This window comes from Barbatula barbatula (genome assembly GCF_947034865.1).
Source record: "Barbatula barbatula genome assembly, chromosome: 7".
NCBI classification, from domain to species: Eukaryota; Metazoa; Chordata; class Actinopteri; order Cypriniformes; family Nemacheilidae; genus Barbatula; species Barbatula barbatula.
The window spans coordinates 24565035-24579973 of NC_136770.1; the positions used below are offsets into that span (position 1 = coordinate 24565035).

The 14939-nt window shown below is 38.8% G+C and overlaps 1 protein-coding gene across 1 annotated transcript in view; it reads left to right on the forward strand.

Annotated features, from left to right (window-relative positions):
* Nucleotides 1-14939, forward strand: part of cdh22 (cadherin 22) — a gene marked incomplete at its 3' end in the record, with an annotated part of 61022 nt that overhangs the window by 26479 nt on the left and 19604 nt on the right. The window contains exons 5-8 of the mRNA XM_079461065.1: nucleotides 657-844; nucleotides 1035-1291; nucleotides 3680-3816; nucleotides 8737-8858. Coding sequence (XP_079317191.1) covers nucleotides 657-844; nucleotides 1035-1291; nucleotides 3680-3816; nucleotides 8737-8858 — 704 coding nt within the window. The remainder of the gene's footprint in view (nucleotides 1-656; nucleotides 845-1034; nucleotides 1292-3679; nucleotides 3817-8736; nucleotides 8859-14939) is intronic.

Sequence of the window (14939 nt, forward strand, 5' to 3'; positions counted from 1 at the left end):
ACTAAGACATGCTTTAACATTGTGTATGTACTATAATGTAACTATGCGAATGAATAAATACTAAAGTGTATACCATATACTAGTTTTTTAATTTACTGTAGTTAATACTTATTTCTATAGTATATACTATAATGGGTACTATAGTAAACTGACATTTTACTATATTTACTAAACTACATTTCTAGATCCTACAGTGTTTTTGAACTTTAGTAAATGCTAGCGAATACTGGCTTTTCAGTTTTCTGTAGTAAATACTTATTGCTATAATATACTTTAGTATATACTATAGTTTTTACTATAGTAAACTGAAGCAAAATGTCGAGACCCTACAGTGTTTTTGAATATAGTAAATATTACGGTATAATTCTTTTTACCATTTCATGTACTTAATACTTGCTATAATATACTATAGTATACACTACAGAACTTTCCTATAGTAAACTGAAGTACATTTCTAGATACTACAGTGTTTTCTATAGTAAATACAACGGTATACTTCAGTGCTTTTTATGTGGGGTTTGGGGGAAAAACTCCCAAATATTTTGGAGCAAATATTTCATATAGTCATCTACCCAGACCATCTGCTGTACCGTATTTGTAATGTTCAGACGCAGTGATGAATCTGTACATGTGATTCATCTCTTCTTGTCTGACAGAGATGTACCAGTTTTCGGTGTCAGAAGGGGCGGCGGTCGAGACAGCGGTGGGTCGAGTGATCGCCACAGATGCTGACATGGGTGACAACACAGACATGAGTTACCTGATCAAAGATGAAGAAGGAGGAGAACTCTTCAAAGTCTCCACAGACGGTGACACACAAGAGGCCGTGATCACCATCAAAAAGGTAGACGGGCCACGTCCCCGGTGGGTCAGACCAATTCTGCAGTCTTGAGTCACACATGCTTCGTACTTACTAGAACTTCTTACTATAAAAATCGCCCTGAAATCAACTTCAGATGTTTTAATGTATTAAATGATTTAAATTAAATCAAGTTAGTCTTGATTTAAATGTTTTCACTGTTTCTCATCTGTAGCCTCTAGACTTCGAGAGCAAGCGCACCCATAACGTAGTTGTCGAGGCCATAAATAAACATGTGGACCCTCGTTTCGTGGACCTGGGGTCCTTCCGGGACCAGACCATAGTAAGGGTGAGTGTGTCGGATGTGGATGAAGCCCCCATCTTCATCCCCTCCTCTGGTACCATCCTGGAAGTTCAGGAAGATGCCCGGTTGGGAGCTCTGGTTGGGATCGTAACCGCGAGAGATCCGGATATGGATAATGTCCCCGTCAGGTACGACGCATCAGCAGACCGTATATCATAATATAATTTGTGCTTTGCTAAATATTTTCAGTACATCTCAAATACAGAGAGAAGCACTCACGTTCAGGTCTGTTTTGAACATTTCGTTCTTTTCTTTTCACATAAATCTTATAATGGAAGATAAATGGCTTCTGAATGCAGTTTCTTGTGGATTTTAAGGCCAGGGCTGTGATTGGTTGATAGGGTTGTAGTTCCAGAAAGCCTGGAATGTTGTCTGAACGATTTAGATGTAATTCTCTCCGACGTCTTTAGAGAAATGGCTGCCGTGCACAAAACCGCATCCATGGATCCTACAGCAGTTTTGCATTTGAATACGTTCTAAAGTTTGGCAGCGGCGGCGCTTCATCAGCTTTTTCATCACAATACACAAGTTCCCCGACCGAAGGCCTCCAAGAGATTAAGGCGAACCAATTTGTCTATGTGTGTCCGCGTTTAGACCCTGGCAAGCGTCCACATCCCCTTAGTTTAGACAAGAATCAATTTTCACTATTGAACAGGCCTATTATTGAAGATATACCGAGTCATGCAAGCGTGGCCGAGCGAGCGAGGCTCCCGGATCGTGCTGGCCGGAGGATTTTCCCATTATGCTATAGGCACCTTGGCACACAACCGCCATCCCTCTTAAAACACACACGCACGAGCATCTAGAAAAGCGTATTCACCTTGAGGCATTGGAGAGCACGTCAAACAATCACAGAAACCTTCCATCCGCCGTTGTGTGGAGTTGTGTAGCGCGCTCAGAAAGACGCCCATTGTATTTACCGCCCGCATTTTGGTCGACGCCTTGATAGAGGACTTTATTCTCCAGAGCCATCAGAGCACAGAAATATGATTTACTCATCGCTCAGAGGGGACACGCAGGGGAAGTAAAAGGCTTTGGCTGGCCGCATAGTCTCTCTCTCTCTCACACCCACAGCCTTTGCAAATTACCTCCATTAAAAATGCATGAGGCTGTGTTCAGAGTGCTCCAGGTGTTATAAAGCACAGTGCAGTGGCAGGCAACTTGGCCGCTTGGCTGGCACACATACGCTCGTGGCACCGAGCCCGTGCCCGTCGGTACCACTTTAATCATCTACACTGGACTCGGCTAGCGGGCGAGAGCTGCGCCCGGGGTCCCATCACTCTTTCCTGTGCCCGAGCCACACGGTACCGGCGCGGCACAGAGGGACCCGGCCCTCGGAAACCAAAAACATACACTATGTACTGTTTGGACAGAAAATATTTGTTTGCTTTCCATTGGGTGCTGAGACAGAAATTAACGACCGCACGACTGATGGGATTTTTATATAGAGTATATACATTTTTATTTTTATATTTTTGGGGTCAGTTATTTTGGTTCTAGTGTAGAAACAGGTAGATCCAAATGTTTGAGTTGCATTAATTTTGAGAAAATGTTTATTAAAAAACTATTTTATAAAACAATAATATATCTCTTTCTTTCTCTCGCTCTCTCTGTTCATTATGATGCATAACTTTCAGTAAACCCATGAGTTAAAAAAACAGACACTGTATTTTCTTTTTCCATGACAATTAAAACTCGTGTTGTGTAGTTGAATAATATTGTCCGTGGCCTAAATTGAGAATCTATCTTCTGGACTCTAAGAGGTTCTTCTCCCTCTTGGCTGTTTCAATTTTACAAAATGCGTCTCAACCTTCGGCTTACTGTAATAAGCGGACGGTAAAATCGGCCTGAGGGTTTTAAAAATGAATCGAGATGAGAAAACGCCAAAGCCAGACCATCAATGAAGATGGTTGTTGTCTGTCAGTAGTGTTTTATTCGGCATGAGCTGAATCTTTTGGAAAGCAGTATATCAAATATTAATAATTTGTTTGAAGAAGGCGAAGACTGGAAGGAAGTCTTCTTCTTCAGTTTGTGTAATGTTAGCAGAACTCTCTTCAACTCTTTATTCTTTTGGTTCGTACACTAACAAAAACAAACGCTTGCTGATCTGTCAATTGACAGATGCTGTGAAATCCATTACAGATAGTGTGTCAAATACTTGGAAGAGGCTTAAAATATGTTGTCATGTTTATCAGAATCTAAAACAAACATCATCTCTTTGGATGGACATATACAGTATGTTTGTTATCGTTTCTGTGAGCTCCAAAATTGATGCTTTAGGTTCATGTGTCTTTTATATTAAATGTATATACATTTGACAATAATTGACATTAATTTATTTTCGTCAATTTTAGTTTTTATACAAGTACAGGGAAATGCGTTTCGTCTTATGGAAAAGACCATAAAACCAAAAGAATAAGAACAAAATGGATTCGGCACAGATGTGAGAGTTTTCCGGAGAACTGTCTCTGTAGAGCCTTTACTAACTGCTTTATCTCCTCGACTCCATGTTTCAGGTTCTCTATAGATCGAAACACAGACCAGGAGCAGATCTTTAACATTGACCCTGTAACTGGTGCCATTACTCTGGCAAAGATCCTGGACCGGGAGACGGCCGGCTGGCATAACATCACCGTCACGGCCATGGAAGCAGGTGAACATCATGAACATTGGTCACGATCCACTGCAAACTCACAGTTGAGCGTGTTGTAGATTTGTTTGGTCTCCGATGTCTGTGGGTCTGGTTTTCAGTTGGATGTTATCTTGATAGGATAATGAAGCTCAAAGCGGTTATACAAACCACAAAATTTGCATACTTTTTGACATAGATTGAAGCCCGTTTTGAAGATGTGATGGAGCTACGCTGGGGTTTTTTGGATGCTAACACGTGTCTGAATGTCATCAGATAACAGAATATCAAAGCAAGTGTCATTTTTTGCGATAGAACGTTATTTGTTATTTAAAGCTGCAATAAGTCCACTATCATTCTTTGAAATAATTGCATGTCATAAAATTTCTGTTATTTTAAGTCCTTATGTTCATGTGTTGAAGTCAAATGGCCAATTTATTCTTCTCAAGACCAATTGAGTTGCTCTTTCTAAGAGTTGCATCACATTTTCAGTTTGATGTTATTTGGTCATTTTAAAGTTATGGACGAAGCTTTTGTTTCACTCGCACAGACACGTTTTTATTCTTGTGAGTCATCAGCTTAATAAAAATTCCCATTGAATATCACTCCACGCTCATTCACGTCCAAATACACGACACCAGCGAGCGGTGAGGCGTAAAAGGTTAAAAGGCCCAGTTTGGAAACGTTTTTTTATGATTCGCTCATACGATCGCATCTTACAAATTTCACACATCATTCAAGAGCGTAATGAGTGTTCATCGAAGAGTTACGCTGACGGATCGATGTGTGCAGAACGTTTCACGCGCCATCGCCACAGCTATTACTAAATATAATATTTCAAACTCGAGATTCCCAACGTTAAGAGAAGATGGTTCAATAGCCGTCAGATGACTAAAAACTCTCTTTTTGAGGTCATCGGTTTAGCCGATGCAGATGTGGCCACGTGCACTCGAACGGTTAAAGACGATTTGAGGAAATGAAATTTTTGTTCCTGTCTTCTATAAGAAGTTATCAGGTCTTTTTCTTCCCCGAGTCTTGACATCGTGCTTCCAGACAGCAGGCGGACCAGAGTTTTTCTGTCTATCGGCTGAGGAAGAGTGACATATAATTTCTGGCTGTTTGATAGGGTGCGTGATATCAAACTGCAGACAGCATTTCAGGTGATAAATAGAGGAGAAACCATCATGTCTTACCCTCAGGGTAAAGATATACTACCAAGGTTTGTGTCTTTATCTAGACAGAAAGGACATTTAGTGTGGTGAGTGAAAAATATGAAGGCAACGGCATTCTGCCTGAACTATTTCAAGACCTCCATTCTGTGATTTGCCCTTTCTGACCAATATAAAACCAGAGCTTTAAAATACTTTATTTGCAACAAAAAAGGACATTTCTATAATTACCGGTTTCCATTTTTATAAGCAATAAGCTAACTTTACCGTTGGTTAAAATGTTTTTGTTATTTTGTTCATTAATAAAAAAATATGAGATTAAATGAAGAACATATAGACATGTTTTATCTGTGTCTCAAATAACGAAAGTCTTAATCTTGTTTCTCCTAAGAAAACCAGAAATTTCACAAATTTCTCATTTGGAGGTACTGAAGAGCTCAAATCCATCTCAAAAAATCAATTATATCTCATCTGCGTCTCAGAGATAAGTGTTCTGTTACCAGAATTTGAGAAGAGACGTCAAAATTGAGTCAAACTGAGCTCAGATTTGTCTCTTCTGCAATCAAAAGTCAATATTATTGAAGATCTCAATAAGAACTCAAACAATTCTCATCACATTTACTGAAATACAGATGATTTTACCTCCACAATCTACATTCATTTACACCTCCAGACTCTTCATGTGTTTACACAATTACATCTTATTTGGTTCTGTTTGTATTTCTCCTGAGCATTTTTAGTAGAAACATCTGAGACGAGGTTGATACTTATATGAGACACAACAAAGAACTCATATAAAAGTAACGAAAGAGAACCTTTGAGCAACAAAATGTTCATCTGAGATACAGCAATAGGCGTTGTGAATCAGTACTTTGTCTTCTCGAGGAGACGTTCTTGTTTCATCTCCAGTTGTGACCGAAGTGCAGAGACGTTTATTCAGGCCGACATCTATTGTCCAGGAGGCCCTGACACGAGGCATTTTACAGTCAAAGTAAAATTTAGCCGATTGTTCACCATGTCCAATGACTCACGTGTGGGAAACGAAAGCGATACGAAATTAAATTGAGTTTTTGTTTATGTGCCAAATTGTTGCCGTTGGATCGGCCTCCCAGACGGATTGTTTCGTCAATTTGGACGACGTTTGAAGCTCATTATCGAGGTTCTTTCAGGGGAGGAAAGCTGATAAAACGTGACGAGTTTCATTTAATATTTAGGCCAAAGGTCTGTCAGATAGATGAATTCAGTGCCAGGTTGAGAGCCGATCTCCCACTGGAGCTCTTATGAGTCATGGCCAAGCACCAAAGGCTATGTGAACTTTATTCTGACACACATTCGCCGATTACAAAAACAGATTATTTCTCTTTAAATGTACTTTCATGCACAAGTTTGAATTGTTATATACTAAGACATTTGATGGGAAGATAATCAATGGAATATCAGGGTTGACATGTATGTTTTCTATATGAAAAGTTACATTTAATTACTGTGTATTTGTAAATTCTGCGGTCATTCCAGATGTGTATGTGTACACACCCACCACTAGTTAAATTTACCTCTAATCTTTCCACTATAACCACAGAGAAAATACTGCTGTCACGCGTTATGTGTGCTTGGTGTTTCATTCTGTTATTGGTGTATTTGGGTGAATATCAGAAATATACAGCAGTTTTATTACATACAAAATTATATATTTGTGTAATAATGTATTTCTCATTCTTTTTTCAAAGTATTCATTTCTTAATTGATCTGTTTCATCAGAAACACGCGCCGGGACTGCAGTTAAAGGGATCCTTCACCCAAAAATGACAATTCTGTCATCATTTCCTCAACTTCGAGTCGAGATATTTGGAAGAATGATTATATCCAGACAGATCTCAACACCCATCGACTCCCATAGTAGGAAGAAATACAACGATGTCCTACATTCTTTAAAATATATTTCTCTGTGTTTATCGGAAACAAAGACATTTAAACACATTTGAAACAAGTCGAATCCCTTTAACTTCCGGTCTGTGTTTGGCTGGTGTCTAATAATACAATTTATATTTTGTTTAATTTATGTTAATAGTACCATTGATAATATTGTTTCATTTTATAATCATTGTAATAAATCAAACTATTTGTTGAATGGGTGCCATAGTTTGTGCTCATTTAAAGAAACCGTATGGTACATCGACATGGTTGAGCTTGGTATCGCAGTCTAAATTTAAAATATTGGAGAGACGAGTTTAGCCAAGATACACGTTTCTTTTGCTTGTTATCAGATATAAACTACATGCGTTCTATTGTATTTTTATTTATTCTATCTTTATTTATTTTTGTAAATAATGTTTAAATCACTAGCTTTTCTGCAGGATCATGCATCATCACTTATGACCCTTAGAGCTCACGTCGTCTCTGTCTTGAAAGGGTTATATGTTATCGTTAAAAATCAATTTCACTATGAGGAAAATGAATGAGATTTGACTTCCGGAAGCATCTACTGAGTACCGTCCCGTCATAATTTGCTGTCAGCCTGCGGGGCTTCGTGTAATCTGAAGGTGATTCTACATTAACCTCCTGTACTCTATCACCTCTTAGAGTCTTCCGAAAACATGATTGTTTTGTTTTTATAACGGAGAGACATAAATAAAGAACAGATGTTATGGCGAAATAAAAACTATTAATTAACCTGAATTTAATGAACACGTTTTGATTATAATATAAGGTGTGAACTTCACATCTCTGTGAATAAACAATCAAGCGTGTGAATAACACATTGTTGAAAAGATGAAGGTAATTATGGCTGATTATAGTTGTGATGGTGGTCACTCACAGACCCTGCAGCGGTGAAGCTTTCAGAACATTTAAGTATTTTTAATGAAAGAGTAAAACAAGCATGATTTGAGGATCACCTGGCTCCCAACACATGAGTTTTAATTACTAGATGTTAAATGAACCTAATGCATATACATTACACACTTCCTGACCTCATTAAAACACCGGATAAATATTAAGTTTGGTTGTAGCCTTACAACACTGAAAAACAATAATGTGCCCTTAGCAGATTGTATCAAAAGAAAAGATTAAAATATACTTAATAACATTTTGTTCCTGTTTTTAACTAAAAATAACGAGTTGAAATAACGTACAAATCTTGGGAATAAAATATACTAATTTTGGTTGTTTTTTCGTTATAATTTTTTTGGTTTGAGTAATTTTAATCGAACAAATTATCAAGTTAATTCAACTCAATTGTATTATGTTAAACCCATTTAAATTGGTGAAATTAAGTTGACTCCTTGTGTTGAGACTACATCAATCAATTTATAGATTTAACTACCTTGTTAGTTCACAGCATGCTTTGCATCTGACTGCATTAGGAGATTTATTTTCCAGATTAACTGTCATTTTAAGTATTGTTCTGTATATAGAAAGACTTAAGTTTTTAAGTTTGAGTCTTTTAAGTGGTTACCGTTGTTCAGAAGAGCGTTGCTTGTGCGTAGGCTGAGGGAGGACGATAATAGTTCAACTGTTCAAAACTGTCTTAAGGAAAGACTCTCTGAATCATTATCTCGGCCGAATAGTTTAAATCACGGATTCGTTTAGGAGAAAACATTGCAAAAAGGCAGATGTAAGTGTTCAAATGATCAATAATGTGATACTACCATTACAACGCGATCGCGATACTACTGCAGCATCCGGTACAGTGCGCAACCCTTCTTCAGAGTACATTCACATAATAAAATGTACATATTGATATCCTGTATAAATTTATATCCTCTCCTCCTCACAGATAACCAGTCCATGGCCTCTCGGACCGATGTAAGCATCCGGATACTGGATGTCAATGACAATCCTCCCGAGCTGGCGACTCCGTACGAGGCGTCTATCTGCGAGGATGCCAAACCCGGCCAGGTGAGATAAAGTCTTTATAATTTGCGCATTGTGAAGTCACATCAATCTAATCACAAACTCCCAGACTCTTTTGGATATGATCACATCTGCATTTGAACAGAAGGGGAAATGAGATCCGTTGTTCCGCACAGAGCAAATCATCAGCGCGGCGTGTCAATGTCGGGGATCATATCTGCGGTCAGAAGACAATACCTCAAATGCTTCTCGTGTTGATAAAGCTGTCAGGTCTCGGTAGGAACCTGGGAGAAAAAGAATGTCATTTCCATGAAAGCATATGTGACGAATATTCATTCATTTCGCGGCGTTCGTGGAACATCAGGTGTGCCGTGTGATGAAGCGATGAGAATCTAATTGCATTGTGGGAATGTTGGCCTCTTCGATTCACTTTGACGGCGGTTTACAACACTTAACCACATTTAATTTTATAAAGCTCAATATTTCGGCTCATCCCGCCGGGCTTATGTGGTTTGGCTCGCATCGTTCCTCTGTGGCCGGACGGTCTGATAGATGCTTCTGACCTCGCCGGACGTCCAACCCTGAAGTTACCGCAGAACAATCGGTGTGTGTCAGAGTTAATAGCGAGCCAATCACTTTTCCTTTTTTGTGTCATAATACTTTCATTATATTGCTGTGCTCCTAGTTTGGACCTTTTTCAATTGAAATGAATGATACGTTTTGTCCCGAAGGTAACTTATAAACACACCAGTCACAAAAAACATCTTTTGAACAAATTCACATGCACCACTTTGTAGAAACTTCTTTCACATCTTTACTCTTGTTTACACGTGGAACGAAAATAAAACCGGGTGCGACTTTATATTCTCTTTGAATTTCTGAATAATAAACTAGTCACTGTTTTCTGTTTAATGAAAGGGAACGAGGGCTGGGACTGTAGATCTTAAAAATATAAAACAAATGGCCCTTGTGACTCTGAAATGCATTGGGTCATAATGTGAACGACAAAGAAAATATAAACAATGAAAGAGAAAAACAGTGATGTAGTATGTTATTTTACTCTTTCAGAATCACATAAAAGTGTTTGTTTGTCCGAGAGCTGCTACTCAACAGACAGATGTTATATAATACACAAACAGGTGCTTCTGTCATGAATCATCTGAAGTGACTGTATCACGTTGTTTTGTTTAAGATACAAAGAGAAGCGGCCATTAACACAACACTTCACCTTCAATAGCATTAATAAAACAGTCCTGAACATGAAGAATAGAAGAAAAATAGACATTAATCTTTACATTTACAAATCAATGCACACCGGTGCTTATAAGAGCTCAATCTGATCCTGTTTTTCTCAGTTCTACTGATCAAATATGACAGCAAAATCATGGTGAATGTGAAATGTGACCAAAGATATTTAATCTTGTTTTATGAAAGAAAAATATATAAACCGGGTAATGTTTGTAAAATAAATCTAAAGTAAGTTACTGGCAAACCTGCTGCGAAATTACAGCAAAGTTTTACAGAACTTATTTGTTGCATCTTGACACTGTTTTCTTAATTGCTTCTCATTATTCAGTAAAAATGCAGTTTTAGAATTGGTCTTTTTAATAATAATAATAATACATGTATTTTGTATAGCGCCATTAAAAGTTGCTTTCTAAAAGCGCTTCACAGCAAACATCACATCAGGTAAAACGACACAATTTGTAAAAAACACTTTGTAAAACAACACAACAAAAACCAATCAATCTAATCAAGTAAAAGCAATCCTAAAAGAAAAGGTTTTAAGAAGAGATTTCAAAGTGGCTAGTGAATTTGCCTCCCTGATGTCAGCCGGGGGAAAGTTTCAGAGCTTGGGAGCATATGGAGTGAAGCCGTGTCTTGGAATCCACTGAAATAAAACTGTGAAGGTAATGATAAAAATATATACTATACATCTCAGACGCATTGTGAATGTCTCTCTGCTGTATACATGTAAATATAAGCAGGCGTCTGTGTAACATTGGCCTAAAAGAAAGAACCAAAGCTCATCTGATGTTGGCAGTGTAGGTGCTCAGATTAGCTAAAGATAGAGCTTTCTGGAAGAAACACAAAGACGGATGGGTGGCGGAAGTCTAACACTTCCCACAACTCCACAAACACCATCCCTACTGTGAAAACAGTGTTGCTAGCTTCATGTCGTGGATCTGCTTTTCTTCTGGGCATCTTGTTAAATTAAAGAAAAAATGTGAGGTACATAATACAAGGAGAAGCAGAAACAGCCCGGGCGAGCGTTTATCTTCCAGCAGACAAATTCAGAGCGAAAGGGCCAAAATACCTGCTGTTTCCAAAGTGCATTTAAGGTAAAAAATGATCTGTCTGCCTCCCCCAAACAAAGGCGTAACGTTATAAATATCTCTCATTAAACGCAATACTCTTCGGATGCCCCCCGCTGTAGCCGTCTAGATCCGGCGTTTCTAATAGCTTTACCATAACCCGTAACGTGTTTAGGTGATTTGTAGCGCGTCACCCCGGGGTCCCCCAACGGAGTGTCTTGACTAAATTGGCTTAGTTGAGCAACACACGGCCGCGGACGGTGTTGTTTGTAGGCAAGGCAAGGCAAGGCAAGGCAAGTTTATTTGTATAGCACATTTCATACACAATGGCAATTCAAAGTGCTTTACATAGAAGAAATTAAAAATATCCATTTGATAAAACAGTTAAGAAATAAGAAAAATAAAAGTAACCAGTTAAGAATAAAAAAATAAAATAACATAGTTTAGAAGAAATAAGAAAAATAAAAATTAACCAGTTAATAAAATAAAATAAAATATAGTTTAGATTAGATAATCAATAAAATAAAGTACAGCGCAAACAGTCGGACGGTCAGAGGCACAGTGGCACATTAATCAAATGCAAAGTTAAACAGATGTGTTTTGAGTCTGGATTTGAATGTGACTACTGTAGGAGCACATCTGATCTCTTCTGGAAGCTGGTTCCAGCTGCGGCTCGCATAATAGCTAAATGCAGACTCTCCTTGCTTAGAGAGAACCCTTGGTATTTCTAGCTGATGCGATCCTAATGACCTGAGTGTTCTTTTGGGTCTGTATTCAATGAGCATATCTGCAATGTATTGAGGTCCTAGGCCATTGAACGATTTATATACCAGTAGTAAAACTTTAAAATCTATCCTATATGTAACTGGTAGCCAGTGTAAAGACCTGAGGACTGGTGTGATATGATCATATTTTCTGGTTCTGCTCAGAATCCTTGCCGCAGCGTTCTGTATGAGCTGCATCTGTCTTATGGTCTTTTTGGGAAGGCCAGTAAGGAGCCCATTACAATAATCCACCCTGCTGGTGATGAAAGCATGCACTAGTTTCTCTAAGTCTTGACTAGAAACAAAGCATCTAATTCTTGCAATATTTTTCAGATGATAGTATGCTGATTTAGTTATTGCTTTGACATGACTACTGAAGCTAAGGTCTGACTCTAGAGACACACCGAGATTCCTGACTTGATTTTTTGTTGTTTGACCTTTAGAGTGAAGGTACGCGTTCACCTTGAGAACTTCATCTTTATTTCCAAACGCAATGACTTCAGTTTTGTCTTTGTTTAACTGAAGAAAGTTTTGGCACATCCAACTATTTATTTCATCAATGCATTTGAGCAAGGAGTCAATGGGGCTGTAATCGTTAGGCGATAGGGCTAAGTATATCTGTGTGTCGTCTGCATAGCTGTGGTAAGCAATTTGGTTATTTCTCATTATTTGGCTCATTGGGAGCATGTACAGGTTGAATAGGAGAGGCGCAAGAATTGAGCCTTGGGGGACTCCGCATGTCATGGATGTCCACTCAGACTTATGGTCACCTATACTCACATAATAACCTCTTGCTTCTAGGTATGACCTGAACCATTTTAGGACTATCCCAGAAAGCCCCACCCAGTTTTCCAGCCTGTCTATAAGTATGTTGTGATCGACCGTGTCAAATGCAGCACTGAGGTCGAGTAGGACCAGCACGGATAATTTGCCTGAATCAGTACTTAAGCGAATGTCGTTTACTATCTTAATGAGTGCTGTCTCTGTGCTGTGATGTGGGCGGAACCCAGATTGAAAATTGTCAAAGTATCCGTTTGAGCTTAAGAATTTGTTCAGCTGGTTGAAGACAACTTTTTCAATGATCTTACCTATGAAGGGAAGATTTGAGATCGGTCTATAGTTGTTTAATATGGTCTTATCCAGATTGCTCTTTTTCAGGAGGGGTTTGACAACAGCAGTTTTCAGGGAGTTTGGGAAACTTCCAGAGAGAAGTGAGGCATTTACCACATCTAGGAGATCTGCTTCTAAACAGTTTAACACACTTTTGAAAAAAGATGTGGGAAGTGCGTCAAGGGCGCAGGTTGATGTTTTAAGGTGTTGAACGGTTTCTTCCAAATTTTTGCCATCAATTTCTTCAAAATCAGACATTGTAACTACTTTCTCAGGTTGTGGTGTGATCTGCCTGACCCCAGCGCTACTCAAGGATGTGCTGATCACCTTTCTAATATTATTGATTTTATCAGAGAAGAAAGAAGCAAACTCACTGCACTTGCTGTCTGAGAGCATTTCACTGGGAATCTGGCTTGGGGGGTTTGTCAGTCTGTCTACAGTAGCGAAAAGAGTCCGGGTGTTGTTTAAGTTGCTATTTATAATATTTGAGAAGAAAGTCTGCCTAGCTTTGCCTAGTTCCATATTGAAAGCATGGATGGTGTCTTTGTAGATGTTATAATGGACTACAAGTTTTGTCTTCCGCCACAAGCGCTCTGCTTTTCTGCATTGTCTTTTCATATTTTGCACCGCTGTTGAGTTTCTCCAAGGTGCTTTTTGTCTACCACTCTTCCTGATTTTCACAGGGGCAATATCATCAATTACACTTTTAACCTTCGAGTTAAAAGAATCAAGGAGAGAATCAACAGAGTCAGAAGATATGCTTGGTGTTAAGGATATGGCCTTCATAAATAGTACACTAGTGTTCTCATTTAAGCATCTCTTCTTGACAGACACAGATCTAACTTCAATGGCAGGGGAGATCAATACATCAAAGAAAATACAGAAATGATCAGATAGTGCTACATCCTTAATAACAATAGATGAAATGTTTAGACCCTTACTGATAAGTAAATCTAGAGTGTGTCCACGATTGTGTGTGGGTCCATGTACATGCTGAGTCAGGTCAAATGTTTTTAAAACAGTTTTGATTTCTTTTGCCATATTGTTTTCTGCATTATCTACGTGAATGTTAAAATCTCCGGCAATAGAGAAACAGTCAAACTCTGAGGAAATTGTTGATAACAGTTCTGTAAAGTCCTCAGCAAAGGATGAAGAGTATTTAGGAGGCCTGTAAATAGTGATTAGTAAAATGCGAGGAGCACCTTTTAACACAATACCCAGATATTCAAAAGACGTGTAATTTCCAAATGATATTTGCTTACATTGATAGACATCTTTAAAAAGAGCAGCTACTTCCCCACCTCTCCTAACTGATCTGCAGACACTTATAAAAGTAAAGTTAGGAGGGGATGCTTCATTTAGGACTGTTGCACTGCAGCTGTCTTCTAGCCAGGTTTCATTTAGAAACATAAAATCCAGGTTGTATGTGGTTATTAAGTCGTTGACTAGAAGTGATTTGTTTTTAAGTGAGCAGATGTTTAAAAGTGCTAACTTAACGGTCTTGCTTTTTGCCCCCATAGCAAACTTGGTTTGACGTGCAATTGGCACCAGATTCGTCTGGTTTGATCTACGACTATTGAAGGCTTTAGACTTTCTGTCGTGTGATAGCACAGCAATAGAAAAAGATACAGGCACACTGGATTCCCGCTTGTTCTGTAAACATTTGATAAAGTTACTGTTATCATAGCGGGGACCCGACACATATCACTTAGAGCTGGTATTAGTTGTTTTTGGTTGACCTCGAAGAGATGGAGGAGGGTGTGGGCCCTGGCGTTGTGGTAGAGGCCGAAGAGCTCTCACAGGAGGAGGGTGAAGGCGAGCTGGGCCTGCAGGCTTTGGTGGCCGTGGGGCTTGTCGTTTTTTGGTTGATATTTGGGGGCTTCCAGCAAGTTTGGTTCCAGCATACACCAGTTTTTCCATTTTCTCTGAGAAGCACA